Source organism: Panulirus ornatus, chromosome 5, assembly GCF_036320965.1.
Source record: "Panulirus ornatus isolate Po-2019 chromosome 5, ASM3632096v1, whole genome shotgun sequence".
NCBI lineage: Eukaryota > Metazoa > Arthropoda > Malacostraca > Decapoda > Palinuridae > Panulirus > Panulirus ornatus.
Genome location: NC_092228.1, coordinates 225,401 through 244,209, shown reverse-complemented (window position 1 = coordinate 244,209; position 18,809 = coordinate 225,401). Strand labels below are relative to the sequence as shown.

The 18,809-nt window shown below is 39.7% G+C and overlaps 1 protein-coding gene across 2 annotated transcripts in view; it reads left to right on the top strand.

The window, feature by feature from the left end:
* The window catches only part of LOC139747028 (uncharacterized), a 585,752-nt gene that overhangs the window by 419,756 nt on the left and 147,187 nt on the right, over positions 1-18,809 (top strand). For both annotated transcript variants that reach the window (XM_071658778.1, XM_071658771.1), the window contains one exon: positions 11,145-11,222. In XM_071658778.1, the coding sequence (XP_071514879.1) occupies positions 11,145-11,222 (78 nt within the window). The remainder of the gene's footprint in view (positions 1-11,144; positions 11,223-18,809) is intronic.

Below are 18,809 nucleotides of genomic sequence, written 5' to 3'. Positions count from 1 at the left end.
TAGTCACCAGCTTCTGCAGTTTCTCACATGAATCAGCCACCAGCGCTGTATCATCAGCAAACAACAACTGACTCACTTCCCACGCTCTCTCATCCACAACAGACTTCATACTTTCCCCTCTTTCCAAAACTCTTGCATTCACCTCCCTAACAACCCCATCCATAAACAAATTAAACAACCATGGAGACATCATACACCCCTGCCGCAAACCTACATTCACTGAGAACCAATCACTTTCCTCTCTTCCTACACGTACACATGCCTTACATCCTCGATAAAAACTTTTCACTGCTTCTAACAACTTGCCTCGCATACCATATATTCTTAGTACCTTCCACAGAGCATCTCTATCAACTCTATCATAAGCCTTCTCCAGATCCAGATCCCTTGGGATAGGGGAGAAAGAATACTTCCCATGTATTCCCTGCGTGTCGTCGAAGGTGACTAAATGGGGAAGGAGTTGGGGGCTGGAAATCATCCCCTTTTGTTTTTTTTTAATTTTCGAAAAGAAGGAACAGAGGAGGGGGCCAGGTGAGGATATTCCCTCAGAGGCCCAGTCCTCTGTTCTTAACGCTACCTTGTAATGCGGGAAATGTCAAATAGTTTGAAAGAAAAAGAAAAAGTGTTTTAGATATCTGGGAGTGGATCTGGCAGCGGATGGAACCATGGAAGCGGAAGTGGATCATAGGGTGTGGGAGGGGGCGAAAATTCTGGGAGCCTTGAAGAATGTGTGGAAGTCGAGAACATTATCTCGGAAAGCAAAAATGGGTATGTTTGAAGGAATAGTGGTTCCAACAATGTTGTATGGTTGCGAGGCGTGGGCTATGGATGGAGTTGTGCGCAGGAGGATGGATGTGCTGGAAATGAGATGTTTGAGGACAATGTGTGGTGTGAGGTGGTTTGATCGAGTAAGTAACGTAAGGGTAAGAGAGATGTGTGGAAATAAAAAGAGCGTGGTTGAGAGAGCAGAAGAGGGTGTTTTGAAATGGTTTGGGCACATGGAGAGAATGAGTGAGGAAAGATTGACCAAGAGGCTATATGTGTCGGACGTGGAGGGAACGAGGAGAAGAGGGAGACCAAATTGGAGGTGGAAAGATGGAGTGAAAAAGATTTTGTGTGATCGGGGCCTGAACATGCAGGAGGGTGAAAGGAGGGCAAGGAATAGAGTGAATTGGAGCGATGTGGTATACCGGGGTTGACGTGCTGTCAGTGGATTGAATCGGGGCTTGTGAAGCGTCTGGGGTAAACCATGGAAAGCTGTGTAGGTATGTATATTTGCGTGTGTGGACGTATGTATGTACATGTGTATCGGGGTGGGCTGGGCCATTTCTTTCGTCTGTTTCCTTGCGCTTCCTTGCAAACGCGGGAGACAGCGACAAAGCAAAAAAAAAAAAAAAAATATATATATATATATATATATATATATATATATATATATATATATATATATATATATATATATTGCGGGAAATGGCGAATAGTTTGAATGAAAAATGAATGAAAAAATATATATATATATATATATATATATATTTTTTTTTTTTATTATACTTTGTCGCTGTCTCCCGCCTTTGCGAGGTAGCGCAAGGAAACAGACGAAAGAAATGGCCCAACCCCCCCATACACATGTATATACGTACGTCTACACACGCAAATATACATACCTACACAGCTTTCCATGGTTTACCCCAGACGCTTCACATGCCTTGATTCAATCCACTGACAGCACGTCAACCCCGGTATACCACATCGCTCCAATTCACTCTATTCCTTGCCCTCCTTTCACCCTCCTGCATGTTCAGGCCCCGATCACACAAAATCTTTTTCACTCCATCTTTCCACCTCCAATTTGGTCTCCCTCTACTCCTCGTTCCCTCCACCTCCGACACATATATCCTCTTGGTCAATCTTTCCTCACTCATTCTCTCCATGTGCCCAAACCACTTCAAAACACCCTCTTCTGCTCTCTCAACCATGCTCTTTTTATTTCCACACATCTCTCTTACCCTTATGTTACTCACTCGATCAAACCACCTCACACCACACATTGTCCTCAAACATCTCATTTCCAGCACATCCATCCTCCTGCGCATAACTCTATCCATAGCCCACGCCTCGCAACCATACAACATTGTTGGAACCACTATTCCTTCAAACATACCCATTTTTGCTTTCCGAGATAATGTTCTCGACTTCCACACATTCTTCAAGGCCCCCAGAATTTTCGCCCCTCCCCCACCCTATGATCCACTTCCGCTTCCATGGTTCCATCCGCTGCCAGATCCACTCCCAGATATCTAAAACACTTCACTTCCTCCAGTTTTTCTCCATTCAAACTTACCTCCCAATTGACTTGACCCTCAACCCTACTGTACCTAATAACCTTGCTCTTATTCACATTTACTCTTAACTTTCTTCTTCCACACACTTTACCAAACTCAGTCACCAGCTTCTGCAGTTTCTCACATGAATCAGCCACCAGCGCTGTATCATCAGCGAACAACAACTGACTCACTTCCCAAGTTCTCTGATCCCCAACAGACTTCATAGTTGCACCTCTTTCCAAAACTCTTGCATTTACCTCCCTAACCACCCCATCCATAAACAAATTAAACAACCATGGAGACATCACGCACCCCTGCCGCAAACCTACATTCACTGAGAGCCACTCACTTTCCTCTCTTCCTAAACGTACACATGCCTTACATCCTTGATAAAAACTTTTCACTGCTTCTAACAACTTTCCTCCCACACCATATATTCTTAATACCTTCCACAGAGCATCTCTATGAACTCTATCATATGCCTTCTCCAGATCCATAAATGCTACATACAAATCCATTTGCTTTTCTAAGTATTTCTCACATACATTCTTCAAAGCAAACACCTGATCCACACATCCTCTACCACTTCTGAAACCACACTGCTCTTCCCCAATCTGATGCTCTGTACATGCCTTCACCCTCTCAATCAATACCCTCCCATATGATTTACCAGGAATACTCAACAAACTTATATATATATATATATATATATATATATATATATATATATATATATATATATATATATCTATATATATATATATATATATATATATATATATATTTTTTTTTTTCTTCTTCCAAACTATTCGACATTTCCCGCATTAGCGAGGTAGCGTTAAGAACAGAGGACTGGGCCTTTGAGGGAATATCCTCACCTGGCCCAATTCTCTGTTCCTTCTTTGGGGGGAAAAAAAAAAAAAAAAAAAAAAAAAACGAGAGGGGAGGATTTCCAGCCCCCCGCTCCCTCCCCTTTTAGTCGCCTTCTACGACACGCAGGGAATACGTGGGAAGTATTCTTAATCCCCTATCCCCAGGGATATATATATATATATATATATATATATATATATATATATATTGGAAAGGATCACAATTTTGCACGTGATCAAGATATTCCTATGAGTCCACGGGGAAAATGAAACACAAAAAGTTCCCAAGTGCACTTTCGTGTAATAATCACATCATCAGGGGAGACACAAGAGAGGAATATAATAGTCAGTTGATATACATCGAAGAGACGAAGCTAGGACGCCATTTGGTAAACATGTGATTGTCCAAAACATACAACGAGCGTTCATAAACTTATCATTTTACAAATCTTATCAACAATAAAGTTATCTAATTTGTACAGACCATCACTAATATTAAGATTATAATTCTTTGTGTATTTAATAATAGAAGATTCAATGATATTTCTTTTGGTAATAGAGTTAGAGTTAACAACTGAGATGGCGTTACTCCAGTCAATACAATGATCATAGTTTTTAACATGATTAAACAAGGCATTTGATTCCTGTCCCGTTCTTATACTATATTTATGTTGCTTAAGTCTAACAGAAAGATCCTTACCAGTCTGACCAACATAAAATTTATCACAGTTTCCACAAGGAACTTTATAGATGCAACCAAGAGAATTTTCTGGTGAATTCCTGATTAAGATATTCTTTATAGTATTATTGTTGCTAAAGGCAACATTTACATTAAAGGATTTAAGCAACATGGGAAGCAAAGTGAAATTATTATTAAAAGGGAGAACTAAAAGATTCTTGGTGTTAATGGGAGGTTTGGGCTCAACTCTATAAAATGATTTCTTTGCTAACTAAGGGATTTATCAATGAAAGATCTAGGGTACTTTAACTCAGAGCCAATAGAATATATCTTCTCAAACTCATCATCAATAAACTCTGGACTGCAAATACGTAATGCCCTTAGGAACATAGATTGAAATGATGATAATTTAACTCTGTCATGTTGAGATGAGTAATAATGGATATATGAGCATACATTGGTGGGTTTTCTGTATATGCTAAACTTAAACTTGTTTCCTTGTCTATGGATCATGCAATCTAAAAATGGTAACATACCATTATTTTCATTTTGATGGAAGGTACTAAATTGTTAAGTAAGGGGAGAAATATTTGTAAATTTTCATCCTAACCTAACCTAACCTAACCTACCTAACCTAACCTAAACCAAATTGCATTAGAAGGTAAGATATCCTTTAGTAATTTTGTTTCAAAAAATTCTGTATAAAGATTACTAAGTACAGGTGAAAGAGGGTTACCCATTGCCATACTAAATTTTTGAGCATAATAATCTCCATTAAATTGAAATACACAGTCTTTTATACACAATTTTATCAGTTCAATAAAATTAGACTTTGAAACAGGTAATTGAATATCATCCAAGAAATCAAATAAATATTCTAAAAGGTCATCAACTGGAACTTTAGTGAAAAGTGAGGAAACATCAAAGCTAACTAGTTTGAAATCAAAATTAATGTTGATATTGTTTAGATTGTTGACTAAATCTACATTGTTCATGATATTAGAATTTGATACCTTACCTACTAAAGGGCTTAATAAGGAAACTAACCATTTTGATAATTTATATGTGATGGAGCCTACTGAACTCACTATAGGTCTTGCTGGAAAATTTTTTTAAGTCCATACATATATGGCAATGAAGGGGACAAAGATGACAAATTTTTGATAAGAGAAATGTTACCTTTCAACAACTTCATTTCTTTATTGAAGTGAGAATTAACTGCTTCTAATGGATTTTTACTAAGTTTAGAATATGTTGTGTTATCATTTAGAAGATCATTCATTTTAGATGAATAGTTACTTTTGTCTAAAATCACAACAGTGTTAGCCTTATCTGCTTTGGTAATATGTATATCCTTGTCTTTTTTTAAGGTATTAATAGCTCTTATGAATCTTTTAGGGCAATTAGCTTCCACTGGTTTTGACAAACTGGCATACACTAAACCCTTGCAAATATTAATATCATCATTACTTAAATTACTGTATTTTTCTAAATTACAAAAAGACTTTGTGACATCAACACAGCTGGCTTCTCTGTTAGAGCATACAAAACTTAAACCATAGCCTAATGCACACAAGGAATCTTTATCTAGTTGTTTATTAGACAGGTTTACCACAGTCCAGAGTTTATTGATGATGAGTTTGAGAAGATATATTCTATTGGATCTGAGTTAAAGTACCCTAGATCTTTCATTGATAAATCCCTTAAGTTAGCAAAGAAATAATTTTATAGAGTTGAGCCCAAACCTCCCATTAACACCAAGAATCTTTTAGTTCTCCCTTTTAATAATAATTTCACTTTGCTTCCCATGTTGCTTAAATCCTTTAATGTAAATGTTGCCTTTAGCAACAATAATACTATAAAGAATATCTTAATCAGGAATTCACCAGAAAATTCTCTTGGTTGCATCTATAAAGTTCCTTGTGGAAACTGTGATAAATTTTATGTTGGTCAGACTGGTAAGGATCTTTCTGTTAGACTTAAGCAACATAAATGTAGTATAAGAACGGGACAGGAATCAAATGCCTTGTTTAATCATGTTAAAAACTATGATCATTGTATTGACTGGAGTAACGCCATCTCAGTTGTTAACTCTAACTCTATTACCAAGAGAAATATCATTGAATCTTCTATTATTAAATACACAAAGAATTATAATCTTAATATTAGTGATGGTCTGTACAAATTAGATAACTTTATTGTTGATAAGATTTGTAAAATGATAAGTTTATGAACGCTCGTTGTATGTTTTGGACAATCACATGTTTACCAAATGGCGTCCTAGCTTCGTCTCTTCGATGTATATCAACTGACTATTATATTCCTCTCTTGTGTCTCCCCTGATGATGTGATTATTACACGAAAGTGCACTAAGGAACTTTTCGTGTTTCATTTTCCAGTGGACTCATAGGAATATATATATATATATATATATATATATATATATATATATATATATATATGTATATGTATATGTTTATTCATATTTATTTATTTATTTTGCTTTGTTGCTGTCTCCCGCGTTTGCGAGGTAGCGCAAGGAAACTGACGAAAGAAATGGCCCAACCCACCCCCATACACATGTATATACATACACGTCCACACACATAAATATACATACCTATACATCTCAATGTACACATATATATACACACACAGACACATACCCATATACCCATGCACACAATTCACACTGTCTGCCTTTATTCATTCCCATCGCCACCTCGCCACACATGGAATACCATCCCCCTCCCCCCTCATGTGTGCGAGGTAGCGCTAGGAAAAGACAACAAAGGCCCCATTCGTTCACACTCAGTCTCTAGCTGTCATGCAATAATGCCCGAAACCACAGCTCCCTTTCCACAACCAGGCCCCACAGAACTTTCCATGCATTACCCCAGATGCTTCACATGCCCTGATTTAATCCACTGACAGCACGTCAACCCCGGTATACCACATCGATCCAATTCACTCTATTCCTTGCCCGCCTTTCACCCTCCTGCATGTTCAGGCCCCGATCACTCAAAATCTTTTTCACTCCATCCTTCCACCTCCAATTTGGTTTCCCACTTCTCCTCGTTCCCTCCACCTCCGACACATATATCCTCTTGGTCAATCTTTCCTCACTCATTCTCTCCATGTGCCCAAACCATTTCAAAACACCCTCTTCTGCACTCTCAACCACGCTCTTTTTATTTCCACACATCTCTCTTACCCTTACATTACTTACTCGATCAAACTACCTCACACCACACATTGTCCTCAAACATCTCATTTCCATCACATCCACCCTCCTGCGCACAACTCTATCCATAGCCCACGCCTCGCAACCATACAACATTGTTGGAACCACTATTCCTTCAAACATGCCCATTTTTGCTTTCTGAGATAACGTTCTCGACTTCCAAACATTCTTGAAGGCTCCCAGAATTTTCGCCCCCTCCCCCACCCTATAAATAATACATATACATACACATACAAAGACATATATTTATACACATGTAAATATTCATACTTGCTTGCCTTCATCCATTCCTGGTGCCTCCCTGCCCCACAGGAAATAGCACTGCCACCCCCTGCTTCAGTGAGGTAGTGCCAGAAAAAGAGACAAAAAAGGCCACATTCACATTCACACTCAATCTCTTGTTGTCATGTGTAATGCACCAAAACCATAGCTCCATCTCCAGATCTAGACCTCACAGATCTTTTCATTGTTTACTCAAGATATTTCACATGCCCTGGTTCAGTCCATTGACAGCATGTTGACCCCAGCATACCACATTGCTCCAATTCACTCTATTCCTTGCATGCCTCTCACCTTCCTGCATGTTCAAGCCCAGATTGCTCAAAATCTTTTTCACTCCACCCTTCCATCTCCAATTTGGTCTCCTGCTTCTCCTTGTTCCCTCCACCTCTGACATATATCCTCTTTGTCAACTTTTCCTCACTCTGTTTATTACCAAACATCTCTTTTACCCTTTCATTACTTTCTCAGTGAAACCACCTCTTACCCCATGTTGTCCTCAAAGATTTCATTTCTAACACATCCACCCTCCTCCATACAACCCTACCTATAACACATGGGTCACAACCATATAATATCGTTGGAACTCCTGTTCCTTTTAAACATACCCATTTTTGCTCTCCGAGATAACAGTCTCTCCACACATTCTTCATTGCTTCCAGAACCATCGCCCCCTCCCCACCCTATGACTCACTTCCACTTCCATGGTTCCATTCACTGCTATGTCCACTCCCAGATATCTAAAACATTTCACTTCCTCCAATTTTTCTCCAGTCAAAGTTACATCCCAACTAACTTGTCCCTCAACCTTGTTGCACCTAATAACCTTGCTTTTATTCACATTTACTCTCAACTTTCTCCTTTCACACACTTTTCCAAACTTAGTTACCAACTCCTGTAGTTTCTCACTCGAATCAGCCACCAATGCGAACAGCAGGTGACTCACTTCACAGGCCCTCTTATCCCCAATATATTGCATACTCACCCCTCTATCCAAAACTCTTGCATTCACCTCCCTAACCACCCCACCCATAAACAAATTAAACAACCATGGGGATATCACACACCCCTGCAACAGACTGACCTTCACTGGGAACCAGTAACTCTCCTCTCTTCCTACTGATACACATGTCTTACACCATAACAAAAACATTGAGCAAATCTCTATCAGATGGTCAGGTGCCAACTGACTGGAAACAGCAACTATTACTCCTGTATATAAAAAAAGAGAAAAAAAACAGCCTTGAACTACTGCTAAGTTAGCCTTACGTCAGTTTAGGCAAAATAATGGAAAAAATGATACAAGATAAAATTGCATAGAATAGAGTGAATTGTACGAAGGCAAAGTGGATAAAGGTGAGTGTTCAAACTACAGAGGCATAAGTTTGTTGAGTATTCCTGGAAAATTGTATGGGAGATATACTATTGATTGAGAGGGTGAAGGCATGTACAGAGCACCAGATTAGATAGGAACAGTGTGGTTTCAAAAGTGGTAGAGGGTGTGTGGATCAGGTGTCTGCTTTGAAGAATGTGTGTGAGAAATACTTAGAAAAACAGTGGATTTGTATGTGGCATTTATGGATCTGGAGAAAGCATGTGATAGGGTTGATAGAGATGTTTTGTGGAAGGTCTTAAGAGTATATGGTGTGGAAGGTAAGCTGCTAGAAGCAGTGTGAAGTTTTTATCGAATGTAAGGCATGCGTATGAGTTGGTAGAGAGGAGAGTGAGTGGTTAATGGTTGATGTTAGTCTGCAGTAGGGATATGAGATATCATCATGGCTGTTTAACTTAATTATGGATGAGGTAGGAGGAAGATAAATGCCAGGGTCTTAGAGAGAGGGCAGGTATGCAGTCTGTGCAGAGTGAAAGGGCCTGGAAAGTTAGTCAGTTGTTGTTTGTCGATATTACAGTGCTGATGGCAAATTTGAATGAGAAAAAGCAGAAGTTGGTGACTGAGTTTTAGAGAATATGTGAAAGGAAGTTGCAAGTAATTGTGGATAAAAGAAAAGTTATTACATTTAGTAGGGCACAGGTTAGCATTCTCTTGTTTTTCTCACACTGTTGACCTCTTTCCAAAACATTTGTTTTATTTTTCCCCTGCAGTTTTCTTATACTTGTTCACCTCATCTCTAATTTGCCATCTTTTTCCAGCTCTTGCACATTCCTTTTGACTTGCTGCTTTTTCTTGTACCTCTCTCACTTATTCACAATCATTCCCCATAAGTAATACCCATAGAACTCCTTTTTCTCTTTTACAAGCAACTTTGTCATCCCACCACTCACCATCTCTTCCTATCTACCTACCTTTCTTATGCCATATACTTCCCTTGTGTGTCAGCAGTGCATCTCAAAGTGCCTTCCATTCCTCACCCACTCCCCTAGCTTCTTTGTTGTTTGATCTTCGACCTCTCCTGATATCTTTTTACATAAGCATTTTTCCAAACTCCCTTTCACTGCCCCTTCTCACTCATATCATTTCCTCTTTTCCAAAAGCCTCTACAAATCTTCATCCTTGCCTCTACCAGGCGATGATCAGATATTCCACCAACTACCCATATCACCTGTACATCTAAGGGTTAATTTTTTTTTTACCAGACAACCCTATCATCTGTAGAGTCTCTCTTTTTCTTCATACCTATTAGATAATACATGATCAAATAATGTCTGCTTACTAACTTTTTTATTTCCCAATAGTTATATATGTTCCTCTCTTCAAGGCAAGTTTTCCCTGTCACCAGTACTTTTTCAGCACACAACTCCACAAGCTGTTCACCATTTCCATTCACAACACTGAATATTTCATCCCCTCATTGATACCCTCATCTGCCACATAACCCACTTTTGCATTCAAATTACTGATCACTAATACTCAATCTCTCATCAGACCTACTGACACACTTACTTGCCCCCAAAACACTTTCCACTCTTTATCATTCTTTTCATGGCCAGATTCATAAGCACTAATGATCATCCATATCTTGCAGTCCACTTTCATATGTACCTACATTAGTCGGGCTCACTTTCTTACACTGTTTCACACATTCCCACAACTCGGAAAATCTAACTCTTCTTTATCTCATACCCTCACACTGACCCATTACTTTACCCCTAATACATTTCCAAAACATACATCTCCATTACCTTTGCTCTGTTTCACTCATAGCTAGAATGTCCAGGTTCCAATATGATATAAAATGTTAATAAACATGTACTACAGTCATTAACTGTTAACTTGTGCACTAACGTAATGCTAACCTTGAATGGGTTGGGTCATGGATTTTGGTGAGTTACATATTTTGAAAATAATGATGTCTGATGTGCTTTATTTGGTAGTGTTATGATACAAATGCTAGCATTATAATGAAATCTTAATTGGGTGTAAGATGGATGAGAGATTAATCAATATAGTATTAGACAGAATTTTGGTAGGCCTGAAATGAAAGTTATTTTGGATGTAATGATGAAAATCAGTTACTGGAGGTAAATAGGGAAATAGGCAAGAAAGCTTATGATAAGAGAGGAGCATAGGGAATTCATGAGAAAACAAAAGGCTTGAACTTACAAATGTTAGTTTTTTGTTTTATTTTGAACTTCATGTAATGAATATTCATCAAATTAACAGGATACATCATTTATATTACATCATCCATGTCATATTTCTGTAAGGAACAGATTATTAGAGCTGCATTGTTATTTTGTATTCTCCATTGCATCAGGAGTTCCAAATGTTTCACTGTTACTTGCAGGAAAATGCAAGTGTAGTTGGTCTCTCAGGATCAGAGGTTAGTGACAGTGGCCTCACCTCTGATGATGAAGACAGCAGGGTAAGGATTACTCATTACTTGCCATTGAATGGAAATGGAATTTGTATTGTTTATATACTAAGACCACTACAAAAAGACTGAGATTTGATTCCTGGTAAAGCTTTTTTGGTGTTGATAATTTTATCATGCTAGATGGTAAAAACACAGTTGCCTAAGAAACATATACTAGTAAAGGTGTCTTTGCACACACTGATGCCACCTTAATCACTGGAAAACAAATCCATATACGTATATCAAATATGGGTTTGCTCCTCCAACTTGCAGTTGTTAAGTATAGTGGTTCTCTACTTAATTGTGTTTCTAACTCATTCAGTCCTAACTGCATTGAGAAAGCTGTGTCTTCTAGTTTGAGGAATATTTGCAGCTTTTGAAATTTTAAGAGATGTTTGAATCATTTGAACAAACAAAATTTTAAACCAAGTGTGTCAAAGACATTTAAACCTGAATTGATACATTGGTATGTGAATCTTGGTGTGTAAGAGCCAGTTAAGTCCACATTGTGTTATATGAATTATTGCATTATCCTTTAGTTTCACACCTCATGATCTTATATATCCAAATGTGATAGTTGGCTGTTATCACCATCAGATCCTTACAAAATCTTATTTGTCTCCACTGCAGTTAAAGTTTTCTCTCTTTAACTGACTTTTGGATATTTCTACATGCTAAATACAGTTGCAGGTGACATCTGGCATACATATATGTTATGGGAGTATGTGATAGAGTGTAAGAAAGTAAACTTTAGATTGATATGGGTAAAACTGAAAGTGGATGGAGAGAGATGGGTGATTATTGGTGCCTATGCACCTGGTCATGAGAAGAAAGATCATGAGAGGCAAGTGTTTTGGGAGCAGCTGAGTGAGTGTGTTAGCAGCTTTGATAAACAAGACCGGGTTATAGTGATGGGTGATATAAATGCAAAGGTGAGTAATGTGGTAATTGAGGGTATAATTGGTGTACATGGGGTGTTCAGTGTTGTAAATGGAAATGGTGAAGAGCTTGTAGATTTGTGTGCTGAAAAAGGACTGATGATTGGGAATACCTGGTTCAGAACGAGAGGTATACATATGTAAGTAGGAGATGTGGCCAGAGAGCATTATTGGATTGTGTTAGTTGATAGGCGTGTGAAAGAGAGACTTCTGGATGTTAATGTGCCGAGAGGGCAATTAGAGGGATGTCTGATCATTATCTTCTGGAGGCGAAGGTGAAGATTTGTAAAGGTTTTCAGAAAAGAAGAGAGAATGTTGGGGTGAAGAGAGTGGTGAGAGTATGTGAGCTTGGAAAGGAGACGTGTGAGGAAGTACCAGGAGAGATTGAGTGCAGAATGGAAAAAGGTGAGAGCAAATGACGTAAGGGGAGTGGGGAGGAATGGGATGTATTTAGGGAAGCAGTGATGGCTTGCACAAAATATATCCAAATGTGATAGTTGGCTGTTATCACCATCAGATCCTTACAAAATCTTATTTGTCTCCACTGCAGTTAAAGTTTTCTCTCTTTAACTGACTTTTGGATATTTCTACATGCGAAATACAGTTGCAGGTGACATCTGGCATACATATATGTTACGGGAGTATGTGATAGAGTGTAAGAAAGTAAACTTTAGATTGATATGGGTAAAACTGAAAGTGGATGGAGAGAGATGGGTGATTATTGGTGCCTATGCACCTGGTCATGAGAAGAAAGATCATGAGAGGCAAGTGTTTTGGGAGCAGCTGAGTGAGTGTGTTAGCAGCTTTGATAAACAAGACCGGGTTATAGTGATGGGTGATATAAATGCAAAGGTGAGTAATGTGGTAATTGAGGGTATAATTGGTGTACATGGGGTGTTCAGTGTTGTAAATGGAAATGGTGAAGAGCTTGTAGATTTGTGTGCTGAAAAAGGACTGATGATTGGGAATACCTGGTTCAAAACGAGAGGTATACATATGTAAGTAGGAGATGTGGCCAGAGAGCATTATTGGATTGTGTTAGTTGATAGGCGTGTGAAAGAGAGACTTCTGGATGTTAATGTGCCGAGAGGGCAATTAGAGGGATGTCTGATCATTATCTTCTGGAGGCGAAGGTGAAGATTTGTAAAGGTTTTCAGAAAAGAAGAGAGAATGTTGGGGTGAAGAGAGTGGTGAGAGTAAGTGAGCTTGGAAAGGAGACGTGTGAGGAAGTACCAGGAGAGATTGAGTGCAGAATAGAAAAAGGTGAGAGCAAATGACGTAAGGGGAGTGGGGAGGAATGGGATGTATTTAGGGAAGCAGTGATGGCTTGCACAAAAGATGCCTGTGGCATGAGAAATGTGGGAGGTGGGCAAATTAGAAAGGGTAGTGAGTGGAGGGATGAAGAAGTAAGATTGCTAGTGAAAGAGAAGAGAGAGGCATTTGGATGATTTTTGCAGGGAGATAGTGCAAATGACTGGGAGATGTATAAAAGAAAGAGGCAAGATGTCAAGAGAAAGGTGCAAGAGGTGAAAAAGAGGGCAAATGAGAATCGGGGTGAGAGAGTATTGTTAAATTTGAAGTGTCCAAAGTGGTGAAGTGTCCAAATGGGAAGGTAATAACAAGTAGTGATGAAGTGAGAGGGAGATGGAGTGAGCATTGTGAAGGTTTGTTGAATGTGTTTGATGATACTATGGCAGATATAGGGTGTTTTGGTCAAGGTGGTATATGAAGTGAGAGGGTTCGGAAGAATGATTTGGTAAACAGAGAAGAGGTAGTGAAAGCTTTGCAGAAGATGAAAGCCAGCAAAGTGTTGGGTTTAGATGGTATTGCTGTGGAATTTATTAAAAAAGGGGGTGACTGTGTTTTTGACTGGTTGGTGAGGATATTCAATATATGTATGGTTCATGGTGAAGTGCCTGAGGATTGGCAGAATGCATGCTTAGTGCCATTGTACAAAGGTAAAAGGGATAAATGTGAGTGTTCAAATTACAGAGGTAATGGTGGAATGCGTGCATAGTGCCATTGTACAAAGGCAAAGGGGATAAGAGTGAGTGCTCAAATTACAGAGGTATAAGTTTGTTGAGTATTCCTGGTAAATTATATGGGAGGGTATTGATTGAGAGGGTGAAGGCATGTACAGAGCATCAGATTGGGGAAGAGCAGTGTGGTTTCAGAAGTGGTAGAGGATGTGTGGATCAGGTGTTTGCTTTGAAGAATGTATGTGAGAAATACTTAGAAAAGCAAATGGATTTGTATGTAGCATTTATGGATCTGGAGAAGGCATATGATAGAGTTCATAGAGATGCTCTGTGGAAGGTATTAAGAATATATGGTGTGGGAGGAAAGTTGTTTGAAGCAGTGAAAAGTTTTTATCGAGGATGTAAGGCATGTGTACGTGTAGGAAGAGAGGAAAGTGATTGGTTCTCAGTGAATGTAGGTTTGCGGCAGGGGTGTGTGATGTCTCCATGGTTGTTTAATTTGTTTATGGATGGGGTTGTTAGGGAGGTAAATGCAAGAGTTTTGGAAAGAGGGGCAAGTATGAAGTCTGTTGGGGATGAGAGAGCTTGGGAAGTGAGTCAGTTGTTGTTCGCTGATGATACAGCGCTGGTGGCTGATTCATGTGAGAAACTGCAGAAGCTGGTGACTGAGTTTGGAAAAGTGTGTGGAAGAAGAAAGTTAAGAGTAAATGTGAATAAGAGCAAGGTTATTAGGTACAGTAGGGTTGAGGGTCAAGTCAATTGGGAGGTGAGTTTGAATGGAGAAAAACTGGAGGAAGTGAAGTGTTTTAGATATCTGGGAGTGGATCTGGCAGCGGATGGAACCATGGAAGCGGAAGTGGATCATAGGGTGGGGGAGGGGGCGAAAATCCTGGGGGCCTTGAAGAATGTGTGGAAGTCGAGAACATTATCTCGGAAAGCAAAAATGGGTATGTTTGAAGGAATAGTGGTTCCAACAATGTTGTATGGTTGCGAGGCGTGGGCTATGGATAGAGTTGTGCGCAGGAGGATGGATGTGCTGGAAATGAGATGTTTGAGGACAATGTGTGGTGTGAGGTGGTTTGATCGAGTGAGTAACGTAAGGGTAAGAGAGATGTGTGGAAATAAAAAGAGCGTGGTTGAGAGAGCAGACGAGGGTGTTTTGAAGTGGTTTGGGCACATGGAGAGGATGAGTGAGGAAAGATTGACCAAGAGGATATATGTGTCGGAGGTGGAGGGAACAAGGAGAAGAGGGAGACCAAATTGGAGGTGGAAAGATGGAGTGAAAAAGATTTTGTGTGATCGGGGCCTGAGCATGCAGGAGGGTGAAAGGAGGGCAAGGAATAGAGTGAATTGGAGCGATGTGGTATACCGGGGTTGACGTGCTGTCAGTGGATTGAATCAGGGCATGTGAAGCGTCTGGGATAAACCATGGAAAGCTGTGTAGGTATGTATATTTGCGTGTGTGGACGTATGTATATACATGTGTATGGGAGGGGTTGGGCCATTTCTTTCGTCTGTTTCCTTGTGCTACCTCGCAAACGCGGGAGACAGCGACAAAGTATAAAAAATATATATATATATATATATATATATATATATATATATATATATATATATATATATATATATATATATATATATATATCGCTACCTCGCTAATGCGGGAAATGGCGAATAGTATAAAAAAATATATATATATGTATAAATATGTATATGTATTTTATTCATTAATTTATTTTGCTTTGTCGCTGTCTCCCGTATTAGCGAGGTAGTGCCAGGAAACAGACGAAAGAATGGCCCAACCCACCCACATACACATGTATATACATACATGTCCACACACAAAAATATATATACCTATACATCTCAACATATACATATATATACACACACAGACATATACATAAATACACATGTACATAGTTCATACTGTCTGCCTTTATTCATTCCCATCGCCACCCTGCCACACTTGAACTAACAACCCCCTCCCCCGTCATGTGCGCAAGGTAGTACTAGGAAAAGACAACAAAGGCCACATTCGTTCACACTCAGTCTCTAGCTGTCATGTAGTAAGACACCGAAACCACAGCTCCCTTTCCACATCCTCCCTTTCCATGGTTTACCCCAGACACTTCACATGCTCTGTTTCAATCCACTGACAGCATGTCGACCCCGGTAAACCACATTGTTCCAGTTCACTCTATTCCTTGCTTGCCTTTCACCCTCCTGCATGTTCAGGCCCCGATCACTCAAAATCTTTTTCACTCCATCTTTCCACCTCCAATTTGGTCTCCCACTTCTCCTCATTCCCTCCACCTCTGACACATATATCCTCTTGGTCAATCTTTCCTCACTCATTGTCTCCACGTGACCAAACCATTTCAAAATACCCTTTTCTGCTCTCTCAACCACACTCTTTTTATTACCACACATCCCTCTTACCTTATTATTACTTACTTGATCAAACCACGTCACACCACATATTGTCCTCAAACATCTCATTTCCAGCACATCCACCCTCCTCCATACAACTCTATCCATAGCCCATGCCTCTCAGACATATAACATTGTTGGCACCACTATTCCTTCAAACATACCCATTTTTGCTGTCTGAGATAATGTTCTCAACTTCCACACATTCTTCAACACTCCCAGAACTTTCGCCCCCTCCCCCACCCTATGATTCACTTCCACTTCCATGGTTCCATCTGCTGCCAAATCCACTCCCAGGTATCTAAAACACTTCACTTCCTCCAGTTTTTCTCCATTCAAACCCCACTGTACCTAATAACCTTGTTCTTATTAACATTTACTCTCAGCTTTCTTCTTAAACACACTTTACCAAACTCAGTCACCAGCTTCTGCAGTTTCTCACATGAATCAGCCACCACCCTCCTTGTATTTTAACTTTCTAAAAGAGGAAACTTAAGAAGGAGTCACGCGGGGAGTGCTCATCCTCCTCGAAGGCTCAGATTGGGGTGTCTAAATGTGTGTGGATGTAACCAAGATGAGAAAAAAGGAGAGATAAGTAGCATGTTTTAGGAAAGGAACCTGGATGTTTTGGCTCTGAGTGAAACGAAGCTCAAGGGTAAAGGGGAAGAGTGCTTTGGGAATGTCTTGGGAGTAAAGTCAGGGGTTAGTGAGAGGACAAGAGCAAGGGAAGGAGTAGCACTACTCCTGAAACAGGAGTGGTGGGAGTATGTGATAGAGTGTAAGAAAGTAAACTCTAGATTGATATGGGTAAAACTGAAAGTTGATGGAGAGAGATGGGTGATTATTGGTGCATATGCACCTGGGCATGAGAAGAAAGATCATGAGAGGCAAGTGTTTTGGGAGCAGTTGAGTGATTGTGTTAGTAGTTTTGATGCACGAGACCGGGTTATAGTGATGGATGATTTGAATGCAAAGGTGAGTAATGTGGCAGTTGAGGGTATAATTAGTGTACATGGGGTGTTCAGTGATGTAAATGAAAATGGTGAAGAGCTTGTAGATTTATGTGCTGAAAATTCACTGGTGATTGGGAATACCTGGTTTAAAAAGAGAGATATACATAAGTATACGTATGTAAGTAGGAGAGATGGCCAGAGAGTGTTATTGGATTACATGTCAATTGATAGGCGCGTGAAAGAGAGACTTTTGGATGTTAATGTGCTGAGAGGTGCAACTGGAGGGATGTCTGATCATTATCTTGTGGAGGCAAGAGTGAAGATATGTAGAGGTTTTAAGAAAAGAAGAAAGTTGGGGTGAAAAGAGTGGTGAGAGTAAGTGAGCTTGGGAAGGAGACTTGTGTGAGGAAGTACCAGGAGAGACTGAGTACAGAATGGAAAATGGTGAGAACAATGGATGTAAGGGAAGTGGGGAGGAATGGGATGTATTTAGGGAAGCAGTGATGGCTTGCACAAAAGATGCTTGTGGCATGAGAAGCGTGGGAGGTGGGTTGATTAGAAAGGGTAGTGAGTGGTGGGATGAAGAAGTAAGAATATCAGTGAAAGAGAAGAGAGAGGCATTTGGATGATTTTTGCAGGGAAATAATGCAAATGACTATGAGATGTATAAAAGAAAGAGGCAGGAGGTCAAGAGAAAGGTGCAAGAGGTGAAAAAGAAGGCAAATGAGAGTTGGGGTGAGAGTATCATTAAATTTTAGGGAGAATAAAAAGATGTTTTGGAAGGAGGTAAATAAAGTGCGTAAGATAAGGGAAAAAATGGCAACTTCAGTGAATGGGGCTAATGGGGAGGTGATAACTAGTGGTGATGTGAGAAGGAGATGGAGTGAGTATTTTGAAGTTTTGTTGAATGTGTTTGATGATAGAGTGGCAGATATAGGGTGTTTTGGTCGAGGTGGTGTGCTAAGTGAGAGGGTTAGGGAAAATGATTTGGTAAACAGAGAAGAGGTAGTAAAAGCTTTGCAGAAGATGAAAGCTGGCAAGGCAGCGGGTTTGGATGGTATTGCAGTGGAATTTATTAAAAAAAGGGAGTGACTGTATTATTGACTGTTTGGTAAGGTTATTTAATGTATGTATGACTCATGGTGAGGTGCCTCAGGATTGGCGGAATGCGTGCATAGTGCCATTGTACAAAGGCAAAGGGGATAAGAGTGAGTGCTCAAATTACAGAGGTATAAGTTTGTTGAGTATTCCTGGTAAATTATATGGGAGGGTATTGATTGAGAGGGTGAAGGC